Source organism: Styela clava, chromosome 8 (genome assembly GCF_964204865.1).
Source record: "Styela clava chromosome 8, kaStyClav1.hap1.2, whole genome shotgun sequence".
NCBI classification, from domain to species: domain Eukaryota; kingdom Metazoa; phylum Chordata; class Ascidiacea; order Stolidobranchia; family Styelidae; genus Styela; species Styela clava.
Window position 1 is genome coordinate 4,612,724 of NC_135257.1, and position 17,525 is coordinate 4,630,248.

The window sequence follows — 17,525 nt, forward strand, 5'->3', positions numbered from 1 at the left end:
GTAACAGAACCGGCTAAAAATATGAATTTTGTGATAGAACCGGCTGACAAAAACAAAATCTTTCTGCAAAAATGAACACTTTCACTTTGATAATTAGGATGAAAATTACCACTCAGTAGCAAAAAACAGCATCATCAATCATTGTTACTATATTCAAAATTAACAATAGTGACACAAATGAAACTAGCAATTATTATGTCTGTGGCCCAGGAGTTAGCCATGGCCCACTGGTTGAGAGCGAGTGGTCTAGGCTTTTATATCAGATAACTATTATAGTTACTGAAGTCTGCTTTTATAAATAATATTATTATATTAGATACAGAAAGCAACCACAAAAGTTTAAAAATATATTAAGTTTATTTAAAAAAATATTGATTTGAGGTTCTTGTGGCTAGAAAGACTTTTCAGTGTAAAGTTGTCAGTGGAAAATTACCATATGAAATATCACATACACTGAGGTCAGTTACGAACATTCATAGTTCTTATTCCCCAAGCAAAGAATATATTGCTTTCGTGTTATTTATCGCGCCACATCACGAGTTGATGGTAATTTTGATCAATTAGCACACCGCTCCGACAATATTTACGATAGACCGGCTGGTTCATCCTTCGATTGACAGAGCGTGTTTCATTCTCACACTCAAGCCAACTATCAATCAAAAAAATTCCCGTTTACAGTAACTTATTGAACTTTGTAGAGAAGACATGCTTATAATCTACATAACGAAAACGGGCGTTTTTACTAACTCGGTTGTCACAATAACCTTCTGATCATAATTATACATCTCAAAATGTTGCAACTCTAGTCATCGATATTGCTTCTACCACCAGCGGTTTGAACATAAGGCTCTAAACCCGTGGTTTTCAACCCCATTGGTGGAACGGAACTCCAATGAAAATTTATCCCCACGTTTCCCCGAGCATAGCCTTGTTTATTTCCGTAATATCGGCAATATATCAATCAAATTTGAAATTTTGGAAGCCACTTTGACACTCTTTTCACTCAGACGGGATTTTAGACGTGATTTTAATCATTATATCGATTTCGTTGTTTTGTTGGCAATTCTTCAGCTTTTGTCGTGTTTGAGAAATTTAGGTATAAATCAAATAACTCGGTGATCATTTTGTCCTCCAAGGAGTTTAGTTCAGTTACAGTAATCAAAATTTCGTTTCAACAAAGTCACGAAAAACTAGGCTGAAATTTGCTGTCAGTAATTTAAATGACAGGTGGTTGAATGTTATGAATGATAATGGCGGTTTTAAACCACGTTGTAAGATCCGACCCGCAGAAAGATGCTCAGATTATACATCAAATATTTTGCAATGGTACGGTAAGTATAAAAAGAAATTATCTGGGGTCAAAAAGCGGAGAAGCGTCTATTGATTATATATATGTCTATTTGACTGTATGAATATATTTGTTACCATAAAATATGCCAATCAAAAAAATGTGAAGCAACAATTAGACGTGGAAGACTTTGGGACCAACATTTCAGTGAGCTTTAAATAAATCTAACAATATGTGAACTGTGGATGGTTTCTCCGACCTTGGGCCCCTCAAAAATTCTCTCTATACTTCACCATTGCGAAATTTTACACGCTCATTTTGAAAGTATTTTAGCGAGTTGTCGCATGCAGACTGGTTTATATTTTCAAAATCAAAAAATCTCCCAAATTGATCAAGCAGCTGGAGCGCCAGATTGTTAATGTTATCATCAACATGCGTTCCTCTGTCGTTACATGCGCGCGTGCTTGATTTCGTGATCTGTGGTTGTGTGAATTTGTTCATTAATACATTCGATTCGTGGCTTCTGTTGGAGTACCGCAAATGTCCGCAATTGTGTTTTCTGTTCTCGCTTATACGACACTAGGCAAAAGAGTTTAGTTATATAATGTCGTGATGGCATACTTTGAAAACAAATTTCACGTTAGTACTTTAAAGGAATCTTCAAGGAGGCTGAAATGACTTCACCGAAAGCTCCGAAACAATGGAAACTTAGCATGTTCGAAACCGTCAAATCATTTGAATCGTGGCGCCAGAACCTGCTATATATATTTCGGCATTAGACAGAAAATTTAGTCGATTATTCACTGTTGAATTTACCTCGGAGAAGAAGACTAACTCTGTCGTTAAAAGGATTCACCGACGACAGCGACAACTCTGATAATTATATTGTTGGAAAAAGCTTCAATCTTGTGCTTAATACCTAACCTGCTCATCCTAATATTAATGCGATAACTACTCTATTGAATGTTATGAGTGAGTTCATGTATACGATGCCTTCGGGAAGTTTCATCCAATTAAACAAATTTATACACATTTTGACGAAGCGGCTAATACCATGTCTAGAATAGATTTTTTCTTTGTTTCTCACCAAGTTATTTCTAAAATAAATGACGACGATATAATATATAGTGTTAGAACTGATAATTCAGTGTGTAGTCTTCAGACTGATTTAAACCCACCACTAAGAGGGCAGGGTTATTGGATGTTTAATGGTGTATTACTACGAAATCAACAATTTGTTACCCAAATGAAGCAACTAATACAGAATGGAATGCAATTCATGATCACTCTCGTTAATACGTAGACCCAATTATATTTTGGGATACCTTTAAAGTTTAAACAATGATAAGAGGAGAAACCATTGCATATTCAAATTTAATTCAATTGAAAAAGGGCAATAAATGATATAAAAGAGGTGTTGAAACAATTACAAGAATCCTAAGCTCGCGTCAATTGAGAATACATTTGAAAGAATCATTGAGGATCAAGAAAAATATAAAAACATCCAATCGAAGATCAACCAGGGCCATTTGATAAGAAGTCGGTTAAAATCAGTCGAAGATGGTGAAAAAGCTTTCACGTTTTTTTACCTGGAAAATTTTGAATATCAAGATAGAATGAATAAAATAATAACATACTGAGGTGAAATACTTTAAGAAATTCAAGATTACTGTGCTAAACTATATTCAAAATTTGATATGTGTACCGGAATGTATAAATAAGTCAAATTAAGATTTCCAAATTAGACAGTGATAATGAATCGTGCAATGATGAGATCACTGAAGACAAACTATATGCAGCATTAATGTTCATGAATGATAATAAAAGTCCAGGATTGCATGGTCAAAGCGGTAAATTTTGTAAAAACATTTTGATTCGAACTTTAAAAAGCATTAATAGACCTCGACCATACCGGTAGACTCTGACAAAATTCTGTCACCACAAGTAAGAATAAAATTTCGCACATTGCATTTGAAACATGTTAATACTTTTTAAACGCATAGGGTCAGGTTATAACAGTGATTTGGGCCGTTTTTGGCCGGCCGGTACATTTACGATCCCATTGCTTAATGTTTTTAGCCATTCCAGGCACAATGAGATCAGATCAGTTGAACGTCTGGCAGCCAACCGTAAATATATACTACTACTAGATGTCCATCTTCGCTCGCCGTATAATAAACAAACAAAGGCGATGTTGCACATCCAAGTGGCGGGCGTCACGGTTGGTTTTGTTCAGACAAGATGCTTAACGACGACGACGCTCCTGCATCACAGCTCGAAAACTAGCCCTGTTCATTGATGACTGATCGAAATATTTGCTGAAGGACGAAGAAATTTGATAAAAATGAACAAAAAATTGTGAAAATGAAGACACAGTCTGTCTTGCAAATGACCAGGATGATGTGACAACTTCCTTGTCGAAAGATAGCAAGGCATCAAAAATGCGATGCATTGCAAAAAATGTCAGTCAGATGTAGGTAAAGTGGTGACGAAAATGAATACTTTGCACTTTATATAAAAAAAAAAAACGCTTAGTAGCACAGCATTTTGGTCTCACTCCATCTCAAGTATTGTAGCTTTCACAGAAGTTTTTTCTCCACTTGACCTATAATAAGGGCTGCCATAAAGTCCTTATTTTTAAAATTTGTCCTTATTTTGAAGGTCTCTGTTTTAGGAAATATTTTTGTCCTTATTTCTAAGAAACATCTTTATTTTGACGTGTGTCCTTATTTTCAACCTTATAAATGAATATACCAGTAGATTAAACTTTGAATTTAGTTTAGATCTGGAACTTCATAAGAGATAAAATGAGTAAACGTAAAAAATTTGCCGTGATGATTATGAGAAAGAATTCAACGACGTCAAACGAAACGAAGGGCCAGTGATTTGCGCACTGCAGCTTTTGTGAATATAATGCAACCCAGAAACACAAGGCTCTGCTAAAGAAATTAATCAAACCAATCTATAAATAACTTTTTTAAGGGTCAATGATTATACAAAGGCTATCTCAACACTGCAAGCAGCTGAAATTTATTTCCATCATCACATCATTGAACATCCGACACTTAATATAAAAGAAAAATATTTTCAAATCATTCATGAGCGAATACCTATTAAACAGTGTAACTGAATGTCAAGATGTAACAACACTACTTGAGAAAGTATTCAAAAAATTTGAGCAAATGTATACGCAAAGTACTGCAGCCAAAATAATAACAACAAGATGGACAATATGACTCACGGAATACGAAAACAATTGAAGAAACACAGCAGCTGGAACGGAGATTAAGATGTATGTGATTACAGTCAAGTTTCCGTATTCCTGAAATCTTTAATTGACAAATTAGACCAAAACACCTAGCAGGTATGATCGCATATGTTAGTTTATAATAGTCCCGATGGTCTAACTCTAAAAAGTGTTTCAAGCCACGAATAATTTATATGTATGATATAGTAAAACAATTAAGAAGACTTTTATCTTACACTTAAAGGGGGGTCTGACAGATGTTTGGTCTAATATGGTATATCACATGTTGAAGGTACCAGTATCTGGAGCCCTACATACGCTGGAGAAGCAATGAAATGTTGTTGTTTTTTAAATATGACTACAGAATGTGTTGCATGTAGCTGTATAGCATTTATTTTGTTAAAAAGTCCTTGAGCTAATCACCTGCTGTAGACTTCCAGTGTGTAAATTAATTTATGAAATTTTAGCTGATCTACTGCAGTCTTTTGTCTCCAGATGTTTCAGAGAGTAGTAATAGATTTCCGTTTTTGAGGGAAGCCACGTCAGTAGTGCTGTTGCATATGTCAAATAAGGTATTTTGCAGTTTGCAAAACTTGGCGTTGCTTCAAATTCAGACATCTTCAAAATCCTAGCAACAGATGCAGGAAGAACCTACAAAGAAAAATTTCCCCGGTTCATCTGTTATTAATGACCTGAATACTGTTGGTAATTTTAGAAATAATAATCATGATCCAAGTATGTAAATGCTCAATAGGAGATAGATCTAATAGGAAAATACAAATGAATTAATACCCAAAACAATTCTTTGTGCTATACCTGTGCTTGATATTTAACAGACATTTTTAACAAGCTATTGAGTTAAACATGTTGGTCTGTTAGTTTACATGGCTGTTTCAAATGTTTTTTTAGACATATCTTCATAAATTCCCTCTAATGTGTTTCCATGCCAAAACCCCATCTGGTGACAGCAAATCATTCTTCACAAGTGAGTTTCGAGACGTCTGCAAATATTTATATTTTAGTTACGATATATATATCGAAATAAATTGCCCACAACGATGGAACCTTGTCTACCATCTAAGCATGTATGTGTTTATATATAAGTATAACAGCCACTTTGACAAAGTATTATTGGAAACAAAAATGTGAATACCCCATAAAACAAATTGGAATTAATAAAATGTAACGGTTCCAGGAGAAATATTAATGCATTCAATAAATGTGGTGGATTTTGCAGTAGCAAAAAAGTTATTGCTATTGATCACAAATCAATAATTAAAAAACACTCGACAAAATAATTCAAAACTTTTTGGCAAATCTAAAATTATAAATATATATATATGTTGAAGCCATGTTTAGATAATAGCAATAATAGGTATCCAATTTATGTGAAAAAAGTTATTAGTACCAGCCTGAAATCAAGCAAAATGGATTATCATGGCAAACGTAAAACACCTCTTATGTTGTAATATGCAGCTGGTGACTTTGTATACAATGACAGAATGAGTCTGGGAAAAAATTATCAAGATCAGTAGAACTCCATCATAAAACACTAATTAATTGAAGTTAAAATATGTGTGTTTAATTTAAGTTTTTCATACAGACTTCACAATTTCAATCACCCATCAGTCAATTTATATTCTTGCTTACTGCTTTGATCACACAGCATAAATCCTCACACTGCAACTTTTTTATGATCCGAAAATACACATATCTCTTATCAAAATTTACATTCCTTGACAAATCATTACTGTATTGGGTACCTATAAGAACATTTACAACTTACTCGTTTTTATGCTGACAATCGTAGCACAAATCGGCTCTACTAGACTACATCTACTCATGGGAGCTTTAAAGTGAATTTAAAATCTTACTGTCAATGTGCTTTCGAGTGCTGAACCGGTCCTAGGGCCTTCCCATTCAATTGATTGTTCTTCTATTTTGTTTTGTAATCTGCATTCTATCAGTTCTATAGTCAAGTATATCGTGTAATATTCCATGTGCACAACTAACTTGAATATTTATAAGTCACTCACTTAATCGGGGCAATTGCGGCCCGCAGGACAATAGTTTGTGGCCCCCGCCTTAGTATGAAAGTTTAATGTTAGTGTGGCCCGCAAGTCACTTAGCATGATCGGTCCATTTAATATAACAGCGTTTCCCAAACTGTGTTCCGCGGAACACTAATGTTCCGCGAGCATCTCCGAGTGTTCTGTGGAAAGGAAGCGTAAATACGTCTAAATTAGTCGTCATGGCGATCTGAGAATCGTGAGGTTGTCGCCCAAATGATCGTTTAATATGGCGTCACCGTCGGCCTAAAGCGGACTGACTAAGTTAGGGTAGTGGCATTTTCGTTAACTGTCGGACTAGATTTTTAACTGTTAATTTCATTATCAAATTTACAGTAGGCCTACTCCTTTTGGTTTTGTTTTTGGACACGTTTAGTGGACATAACAATTGTTTTGTTGTTCTTGTTCATTGACACGTTTTGAAGAAATTGCTTTTCTCTTTGATTACTGGACCAATTTTCAGTGGTTAAAGATGGAATTTTCTCCAGAAGGCTATTACTTTTAATTTTTGTCATCAAAATTATGTGGCGCTACGTGTCCATATATGTGAGCATAGATCTCTTGTTCTTTATCAATTTAACCCTTTCATTTTTTGGTGTTCCGCGAGGTGATATAAAAAGTGTTTTATTATTTATCCTCCAAAAGGAATATGCGGTGCGGTAACCTACCAGTACCGTACGTGTAGACCTGATATTCGATCGCGGGACCGCCTGATATAATTTTAAAACAGTTTTCCATGATTTTTGACGTCACAATCACTAACACTTAGACTTATCTTGATACTTTGTAACCATGTTTTCCATGTGGTGAAACATCACTGTCCATCGGCTAAATACTTGATTGAAACATCAGCGCATCATTTATAACAAGGTAGAAATTTATAATTTCGCACATACCTAAACGTGTCGTTTGAAGTGTCAAGAAAACTGGGGGATGAAATATTTCTTTGTTGAGCATAGGAGCATCCCGACACGTCTTATCTGCACATTTAAAGTTGCAGTGCACAAGGAATACAATTTAAACGAGTTGCTTAGCTTTTATTGTGGAAAACCTAATGCGGCCCGGACTCACCCAGACTCTGCTCCAGCGGCCCCAAGTAAATTGAGTCCGAGACCCCTGGTTTATAGCAATCATCGCAATGAATAGGGCTGTGAGACCGACAGAAAAAAAATTTGATTAATCGAATGAAGTTTCATACGACATCAGTCTGTTTTCTTGTACGACTTCACATTGGGACATGATAGAGTTGTGTCATCATCGTCGCATATGTAATTGCATGTATAGTCTATAAAGTCAAAAATCACAATCAGTGTAGGTCAAATATAATTTATAATCGAAAACTATACTGCTTAGCTGTTATATTTGAGTTAGATAGTTAGTTTATTTTAAAAACTCCATAATAAACCCAATTTAAAAATGGAGAATTCTGGAGAGCGAGCAAAACCTTTAAAAGTTTAAAAAGTTCAAATCATAACGAATATCATGTGCTGCTCACCAGCACACACTCACAATAAAAAACCACAAAAAACACAAACTTAAGCTAGGCTTGGGCCAGGAATAAACGCAAAAAAAATACGCGAATGTATAGAACTTTCAGGCTGTTTGCTACTTTTAAAATAATTTTCGCTAAAAAGGACCAATCTGATACAAAGATAACTTGTGGAATGCAATGTGACAAGGATGGTCAAAAGCCATGAAAAACTACACTGATTGGCAAATTGGTTCAAGATACATACAAACCTAAATCAAAACTATGCTGGTAACCTCTGTGCACGGTCACTCGTAAAAACATGTATCAGGAAAAACACTAATCACTCATAAACAGATCTGTAATTGTTGAGGCCAATATTCTCGAAACAGTATGCCCACAGAACAAAACAAAAACAATTATATATATGCCATTAATGAATGTTTAAAAACGCAGCGAATTGGAATGGTCGTATCGTGTCACAATACAAATTGTTTATGCATAAATAGTACCGAAAGAAATTGTTTGAATTCTCATTTATTATTTAGGTAAAATTTGCAGTACCGGTGATTGCATTTGCAGTATTATATCTGCTAACAGTTAATTTCAATTCCATACTCTTTTTGATATTCCTGATTCATTATTTTTCGATTCTGTTATGTTGCCTCAATGTCATTCTCATCCTTGCATCGTCTGTAGGCCCAGTCCTTCCGCAGCGCGGAAAACGTGACCACACCCGGCGATGTTAAAAAACTTGAGTTAATGAGATGTTCAAATAATTTGCTATTAATCAACCAAAGACCAATAAAATAAATCCAGTCATTTTTTCGTAGATACCCAACCTGTTTACATTAAAATTACAATCCAAACGTATAGTGACGCAATCTCATTCACGCCGATTTATTCAACTTAAAAATATAGGTAGGTTTACCATACGTCACGATTTAGGCGGGACAGTCCCGCTTTTTAGCGTCTTGTCCCGCCAAATCATCCAAAAGTCCCGCTTTTGCGTTCAGCCATCCAGCATACTACACGAACATGTTCTCGTTACTGTTGTTTCTGTTTAGCGCAGCGATAGCCTACTTACTGAAGGCGAATGCGTTATTTCACGCTAACATTGTTAGCAAACGTATCGTATGTAAAACCAATAGTAATTGGACTAAATTCGAATTATTTGTACCATATCGTTAACGTCAATTCCTTTCTATTTTTCGAACTGAACCCGATATTTGGACAGAGAATATGCGAATGAACTCTCGATGACTATATGGTCAATGAAGACAGATGTAGGCCAATGTAGTAAAACCGGAAAATGTAAAGTTAGAAAATCACAGCTAAGGGGTCGTTCGTTGTCTTTGGAGGCGTCCCGCTCTGAAGTCACAAAAATATGGTAACCCTAAACATGGGGGAACTCTCCGAAGGTTCACTTTCGAACTAACTATAGCGTAACAATAGTAAGACAATGATGTCACATAGATGTTCTAATGGCAGGCCGCTAGCGCTTCGAGTTTATCTTTATCGGTTGTCTGTTATCATGGGGTTTAGGTGTCTGTGATTTAGGGAGGCGAGCATGATGAACCTTAAGGTTCATACATGTATTTCTGTAATAAATACTCTTCACTGGGTGAGCAGTGTCTTGATCTGCATCATCACACCTTCAGACGCAGGTGAGTGTTTTGGTTGTAATGTCAACCCTACCGCAATCAGTCAACTCCCAGCAATTCAGGACAAATTGGATTTTTCGTTAAAGAACGCCCTGTGAAACTATTGGTTTGACTTTTTATAACATGGCTTTACCGGATCATACCAAACAAAACACCAATAACTAAAGTAGACTTTCCAATTAATTAGGATAAGATTGTAACTGTCGAAATGAAGACCTAACGTTAATTACACTGCGAACTGAGTACGGCTCAGTGGGTGGTATATATATGAGCCGTATATATGCTTTGTTACGGCCTTTTCTGTGAGCGAAGATTACGTGCGAAACAGCGAGAGGATTGCTCGACTCTTCACCGTCGTAACGTCGCTCACTTAACTTCTGATCCGGTTATGGCTTCCTCTACCATCAAGTCCATGCATCTGAGAAAAAAAACTGTCGGATTAATCCCATACCCAACATGGACAGGTAACCGAACGAGAGCCCGTGGTACCGTACGTCATATGATTAAGCCGTGCTGTCGGCTCCCAACCCCCGGGATGAATAAGAATATGTATCCTGCTTAAACATTCCAGATGTATGGCCGTGAGCAATAGGAGCAATTGAAATTTATCATAGATTCAAACTGAAATCTTGCATACACGGCTTACAGTTTGTATATATCGTACATTTTTAGCGCTCGTGGGATATTATTTTCGATATTTTTTAATATATTATACTTGATGAACAGTTGAGCACTACCAACATATCCGCGAAATTCTCCCATTATAGTAAAACACGTGATGGCGCTTAACCGTCGCTAACAGTGGTTATTAGGTCACAAACGTAAGAATTGAATATTTGCGATTCAATCCAATGTTAATATTTTATACAGCACAATGTTAAACACATTTTTAGATAGATGCTTCATACTTTTGGCCGACCTTTCGTTTCCAACACGTGAAACTTGGATAGTTTTTCGAGATTACCGCAGTGGTTCTCAACCTGGGTTCTTTCGCGGCCCATTTTCGTTGCATAAAAAATTCGGTGGCACTCTAACATTTTCATCCCAGTGAAAAATGACAAGAAACTTTTCCCAAAAATAAACACTTTCACTTTAATTATAATTAGAATGAAAATATTTAGAATTAAAATCACAACTCAGTAGCGAAAAGACAGCATCATAATTCATTGCTGCTACAATCAAAATTCAACTATGGTGACACAAATGAACTAAATTTATCAATAACTCTAGTAATTTTTAAGATTTTGTTGCGCCTGGAAATGTTTCTGTGGCCCAGCAGTGGCCCTTTCCTCACTCGTCGAAAACCCATGGTTTAGCTGGATCGTAACCTTCGCAATGTTTTTTGATGTGTGAATTTACTCAGATCAGAGAATTCTTTGTCAGGGCTATCAAACTGCGGGGATTATTCAGAGCGATATTTAATTGGCCTTGATCACCTGGACTGCCTGCCCTAGCTTTCACAGGTCACGTGACAATGATGATTCATGCATCTTGTGCCAATGTGGATTGAAATGCTAATTGATTCGACTCACAACTGTAGTATTAATTAATTTGAAGTACTTTTCCTTCTACAGTAAGTTACCGCACCCATCTGCAGTGCGTCACCGGTATCGAAAAACTTACCACTTTTGCGTCGCAAGATTTTGCAAAATCGAAGCGCTTCGCGGATCAAAAACCGTGTTCCCTTGAATAAAAAAATTATACAACGAAATATCAGATCTCATAGGATTCATAGAAAAGTTAGGAATTTTACAATATTCAACTGAAAATTTCAAAGCAGTTGTTCCCGTAGTTAATTAAAAATGCGATTTTTTTCATACGGTAACAACGAGAAAGAGAATTCTAACAACAACAACAACAACAACAACATAATAATAACAATAATAACGAAACGATCCATAGCTCCACTTCATGTCCAAAAAAAGGGCCGGTTTCACAACCTTATGTCCCGACGACTACTGCGCTACAACAGACGGTAATGCTCTGTAAATAATACAGGTTAGGGGTCGTTATATAACAGGTTGCTATCGTTAGAAAATTTTATTTAACTGATAAAAGATTTTTATCAGTTAATGTATTGTTAATTTGCAATGAATAAATGAAACGAAATTTTCAGTGTTTTTTGTTTATGCAATAGACATGAATTTCTCATTAATTATAAACCTTTTCTCATTGGTTTGTACCAATCTGCTGATAAACTACGTACGTCGCTGTCGTGCCGACATTGCGTGTTTGGAAATGCATATTTCAGACCAAATTACATATCCATGGTAGCCTATGAAGACTGATGCGGTATATTTGACAAACATATTTTCACATTCATGTTATATCTGTTTTTAGTTGGAGGTAAAACACCGAATAAACACTGCATCCCCCATTACTCCGCATTTGCAGTATTCGTTAATCAACCAGGGAATTGGGTCATGACATGTGAAAATAAAAATGGCGAGGTCGGATATGGAACGGTATGCAGATATCACTGCAACGACAAAACCATGATACCTGGAATTCGGCCCCATCGCCATATGCAGTGTTGGATGATATGGGATACCAAGAATTCAATTGTGACCACTGCTTGGCGAGGAGGACTAGGGGCATGTAGTAGTGAGTATTATTATATATAATGTGTATATACAGTACATATGTATTATTATTTATCTCAAGTTGCTGGTCAGAAGAAAGCAGAACATGCCAAGTTATTTCATATTGAAAGTTACTATACTTGGTATTTTTTTTTTAAATAAACTTTTACCATCTTTTTCATGAATATGGAAAGGCAACTTAAATTCAAAATTTATTTACTGTTTAATGGAGAAATGAGGTAATTATTAGATAGATAATTATTTTTGCCTGCTTTATTATGTTAGCACTTACACTTTTATTACGTGTTCACCATCCATTGTATTTATAAGTATATTATATTTTATATTATCATTGTTCAATGTACATATAAAAGTTAAAAATCGATAATTGATACTACTAAAATACAATATCATCAATTGAACATTCCAAGAAAGTATCGAATTCAAATTTTGAATTTCATATTTGCCCAGATCTACTTTTAAGTTCGTAAATGTGATTTGAATATGTCAGTCACTCTGCAATGATTATAAATTCAACAATTTTTTTATGCATCTTCACACCCACCCTAACGCTCATAACCCCTGAATATGGTATTTTGCTATGTCTTTACAAGCTTGTTATAATGACACACAGCCTCTAACTAAATAAAGCATTTTCGGGATTTGTCTTATCAATTTGGTAATTTTTCCAAATCATGGATTAGTCTTTAATTTATTTCTTGACGCTTCTATTTCAAGTATTACAGTATTATATTCCAAACATTTAAATTTTCTTCACTATTATGCTTCCTCAAAAAAGTTTCTATGTAAATAGAAAATATAATACAGTCTAAAATTATTAATATGTATCGTATCCATATTTACTTTTGCTTCACAGACGTTTTTTGTGGAAACTCTCCATTGCTCTATGGTGTACGTGAGCCAGAACTTTGTTATCCACCAAGGAATGAAGAGTATGGATATATTCTTAATGCACTTTGTGATTTTGTATGTGCAAAGGGTGGACTAAATACTGTTGTTTGTGTTAAAAGAGATCCAAATACACCAGGGAGAATAAATCATGGAATATGGAAGACTTGGGTAGCTCAATGTAAACGTGAGTTTTTCTGTTATATCAAGAATGCTAGAAATTGTTGATTCCTATTTCAGAAATATTTTTTTTAGCTTACGATTGTACTGCACCAAATCTTATGCCTGGCACATTTCTTGAAAGCTGTGACAAGGAGATTGATGAAGCCAACAATGTTTACAGATTTAACACTACCTGCAAAGTGACATGTGATGATTATTCATATAATGTGACACATAGAAAGCCAATAAGCTGTATTAACCGCCAGTATGACATGGGTTTATTGTCTGAATGGTGGCCTGAACCACCCAGTTGTGTCAGTAAGTATTCACTGTTGTACAACATTCTTTGTTACATGACTCACTATACTGGTTTAATAAGACGGTCGAATAGTAAATTCAAGGTTGGACTATTCTATGTAATAGGGTTAATCATGACCGTCAGATGTTTGATAGAACCATATTTGCCATATTTAATTTTTTACAAATGAAACGAATTATTATAGTATTGGAAAAAAATGTTCATTTGTTATTCAAACAACTTTGATTAAATATTTTTTAATTAATGGAGGATTCAAACAAACATATCAAAAAATATTACCAGAGGCTTTAAATTGATACTTTCAATTTATTTAGTACATGATACATGCACTCGCAAGCATTTTTGGAAATCACAATATTTACCAAATAAGTATTTGAATTTATCACAGATAGTTATAATGGATATTATATTTATTAGACTTGTGAATTTTTTGCTGTTGAGCAATGCTAATATATTAATGTTCATGCATTTAATATCCGTGTCTATTTCTGACTATATTCTCCAATATTCTAAGAGCAATATACAGTAATACTGCAATATACAGTAAGTACACAGTTGTATTTGAATATAGTGGTTGGCGTTTTGAGTCAATTCGTATAGCTGAGTGTAAAATTCTTGCACATGAAAGGTAAAAGGTGTCATTCATTATAAATATATTGTTGGTTTTGAGTAGGGAATGCTTTAATAAACAAGAGAGAAAATTTAAAATATGTCATTAGCAGTTTTATGAAATATGATTTCAAGCCGATTTCCCATATTAATATACCGCTAATACAAACACTTAACTTTCCAAACAGTATCAAATGTAATGCATCCTCTCTCATTTCATTTCTCAATCCGCTTCAAAAATGATTTTTAGGATCCTTTAAATTTCTGATATTACCCTGATATATTATAATGAAGCAAAACTTCATTAAAATACAGAACATATTTATTTGCGGTTTTATCAATTTATATTCATTTCAATACTGATGAAACTCTTATAGTGATCTCAGGTACTTTTCAAATTACATCAAGTGAATGCCATTTTTTTTTTAATTACAAAATTAACCTTTTTAAATTTCAGGGAAGCCTGTTTTATGCGCTCCCCTTTATGATCTAAAAAATCCAATTGAAGAGACATTTCATTGTTTACATGACAATGAATTGGCATGCAGACTTTCCTGTCTTGAAGGGCGTGCTGTTTTTGGCCCTCGATTACTGACCTGTAAACAAACTGGTGACTTTGATGAATATGGACTTAACGGTGTATGGACAAGTGAAGGATTTAAAGATGGAATGATGCCAAATTGCGTTGGTATAAACATATTACTATTGCACATTTTTGTTCTTTCGAATCTAATCTTTAAATGTATCTAACTTTTCGAATGATCAAAACCTTGGTGATGACATATTCTGAAATTAAATTTTGTTTGATATTCATTTGAAAAAAGAGCATGTCACCCACTTTTATAACGCCAATCTATAGTATCAGACATTGATCGATTAGTATAATGCTGTAGCATTATTGTTGAAAGTCATTAATTTGGTCATTCAAAAATAGCAAGGCCCTATGTGTTTGAAAAGGGCATATTCAAAGAGTCTCTTAACTAATCGTAACAACAGTAGATGGAGTTTTTGTTAATTAATTGATTAAATAAACCATTGCCTGGATCGAAAATAGAATATAGGAATAGGGCCCTGAGATCATAACACATTCAATAATAAAGGCATATTATAAAAGTATCTTTGTAGGATTACTGTATAAGTTTATTTTGAGTCTAAAATCAGCATAACAGATGATAAAATAATTGATAAAGACAAATATGAAGAAAATAAATATATAATCAAAAGAGCAAATAATACCTTAAGTAGATTGAGTAAGTAAAAATGTGTGTGTCAATCATTATCAATCAGTGAATAATATTTAATTGCTGTAAACTTTCAGAAATTATTTCACACAAATAGAAAACAAAAATAATTTTAAGATATGAAGCAGAAGTAAGTAAATCTGAGTTCTTAAATAAACCAGATCTATTTTATACTCTTGTTAGATACATACACGAAATATTTTTAAATTATTGTGATACATTACCCAAAACTTGGACACCAATTTATTTCAGACCTCTTTTCAATAGCTATTGTTTTCAGGCTGGTCCCATCAGCTACTGATAATTATTCAGTCAAATTATCTAAATTTTGATACTTGAATGTTTAATTAAGTTCAGTAAGCCATCCTTTTTATGTTTCAAGACAGAGTATGCCATGATATGTCTCATTTCCCTGGAGGGGATTTGTATTCATGCACAAGTAACATATATTTGGTTGGAACTGAATGTGAGTATCATTGCCCACTCGGTACATACACCGTTCCTAAAGGTGAAAAAATCAAAGTCGTTTGTGAAAATGATTATCTGGAAAGTTACATTCCAGCTTTTGATGGCATAGTGAGAGTGGAGTATTATCCATGCATTGGTAAGTAAACAACAACAACATATTCTTGAATTAAACTGATTACTTCCATGCACGAAAAGCTTAATTTTATCATGTTATTCTAATTTGGTTCAAGTCCAAATTTACAGAAAATGCTTGTAACAAATAGTCTCGCGCATGCCAATTTACATCTCAAACTCAACATCTGTATCATACAGTTACGAAAAAGAAATTGAAATATAGTATTAGCGATATTAGCAGATACATGTTTGTTGCACAGTTATAAAAATGTTAAAATCTTTAATTACAGATATTGTATGTGAGGAAATTCAAGTAGATAATATTGATGTTGAAGTAACATGTACAAACACCATTTATTATGACTCGCGCTGTAATTTTGCATGCAAAACTGGTTTAATTATGACTGAACACACTGAAGTTACTTGTGTAGATTCAGATGATGATGGAAATGGAGAATGGAATCTAGATTTTCCTGACTGTACTGGTTTGTGTTTTTATTGTGCCATTTTAACTTTGTATTTAGCAATTTTCATGAATATTCAATTTTCTTTAAAAATTGTTTACAATTAAAGGTGTCACATGCCCTGAAATTGCGCTGTCGTCGGGTTTGCAACTAGACTGCACAAATTCTAATAATCTTGGATCTTCATGCACTTTCACTTGTGATTCTGGATATATTCTGACTTCTGAGCAAAACGCAATTACTTGTATCGATCCTGATGATGACAGAAGGGGAAGTTGGGATTTATATGTGCCTGCATGTAAAGGTATATTGAGTACAATTTTTGTTTATTCCAAGTTTAATTTGTTCCTAATTTGGGTTATACTAAAATCAAGAATAGACTCGGGATGGCACATATCTTGGATTGTTTAGATGAAAATTATGATTTTTCTTGAATGCATTTGACTAATTACCTCAAAATATTTTTATTCCATGTATTTACAATCAAGTGGGTGGAACTGGTATGTAGAAAAATTTTTATTTGTCCATTGTGGGATGGATTATCATTGGTATTTATATACTCCCATCTATATCAGGGGTGGGCAAATTAAGGCCCGCGGGCCAGATCCGGCCCACCGGAGTGTTTCATCCGGCCCACTTGTGCCCGCTGAAATTATGACCATAGTTTTTAGGAATATAGATATTCGTTGAAAATATCGATGATATAAATTGAAACTGATCGTCGGCTAAAGTAAATACCGTGATTCATCGCGTATTATAAGCACCTGAATATGATGTGCAAAATTCATCCATCCGAATTATTTAGGTCATTAAAAAAACTCAAGCTCCTGGTATATCAGCATTTGGGCCTGAAAATTTTTTCGTGCGTTTGTGAATGCCCCAACATATGTTCTTTACTTTTGTCTTGTCTAGCGCAACGAT

At 34.5% G+C, this 17,525-nt stretch overlaps 2 protein-coding genes and 1 long non-coding RNA gene across 3 annotated transcripts; 2 read left to right on the forward strand and 1 right to left on the reverse strand.

The window, feature by feature from the left end:
* Positions 1-4,943: 4,943 nt before the first annotated feature.
* LOC144425615 (uncharacterized) lies at positions 4,944-6,581 on the reverse strand. Its single transcript, XR_013477551.1, has 3 exons — positions 6,410-6,581; positions 5,352-5,536; positions 4,944-5,186 (listed from the first exon to the last, which is right to left on the reverse strand). It is a non-coding gene; the product is annotated as an uncharacterized LOC144425615 (long non-coding RNA).
* A 3,030-nt stretch (positions 6,582-9,611) lies between these two features.
* Positions 9,612-14,009, forward strand: LOC144425611 (uncharacterized). The gene is made up of 4 exons (XM_078114936.1): positions 9,612-9,739; positions 12,077-12,340; positions 13,196-13,414; positions 13,483-14,009. The coding sequence occupies exons 1-4, from the start codon at positions 9,643-9,645 to the stop codon at positions 13,875-13,877; spliced, it is 975 nt and encodes a 324-aa protein (XP_077971062.1). The 5' UTR covers positions 9,612-9,642; the 3' UTR covers positions 13,878-14,009.
* A 320-nt stretch (positions 14,010-14,329) lies between these two features.
* Positions 14,330-16,740, forward strand: LOC144425695 (P-selectin-like). Its single transcript, XM_078115212.1, has 4 exons — positions 14,330-14,336; positions 14,775-15,005; positions 15,941-16,162; positions 16,431-16,740. The coding sequence occupies exons 1-4, from the start codon at positions 14,330-14,332 to the stop codon at positions 16,709-16,711; spliced, it is 741 nt and encodes a 246-aa protein (XP_077971338.1). The 3' UTR covers positions 16,712-16,740.
* The last annotated feature ends 785 nt before the right edge of the window (positions 16,741-17,525 follow it).

Bases quoted from the DNA above. Each gene is read 5' to 3' on its own strand.
- LOC144425611 (XM_078114936.1), top strand. From the start codon at position 9,643: ATGATGAACCTTAAGGTTCATACATGTATTTCTGTAATAAATACTCTT. The intron at 9,740-12,076 runs GTGAGTGTTTTG...ATCTGTTTTTAG, and splicing joins CATCACACCTTCAGACGCAG to TTGGAGGTAAAACACCGAAT. The intron at 13,415-13,482 runs GTGAGTTTTTCT...TATTTTTTTTAG, and splicing joins TTGGGTAGCTCAATGTAAAC to CTTACGATTGTACTGCACCA.
- LOC144425695 (XM_078115212.1), top strand. The intron at 15,006-15,940 runs GTATAAACATAT...TTATGTTTCAAG, and splicing joins AATGATGCCAAATTGCGTTG to ACAGAGTATGCCATGATATG. The intron at 16,163-16,430 runs GTAAGTAAACAA...CTTTAATTACAG, and splicing joins GGAGTATTATCCATGCATTG to ATATTGTATGTGAGGAAATT.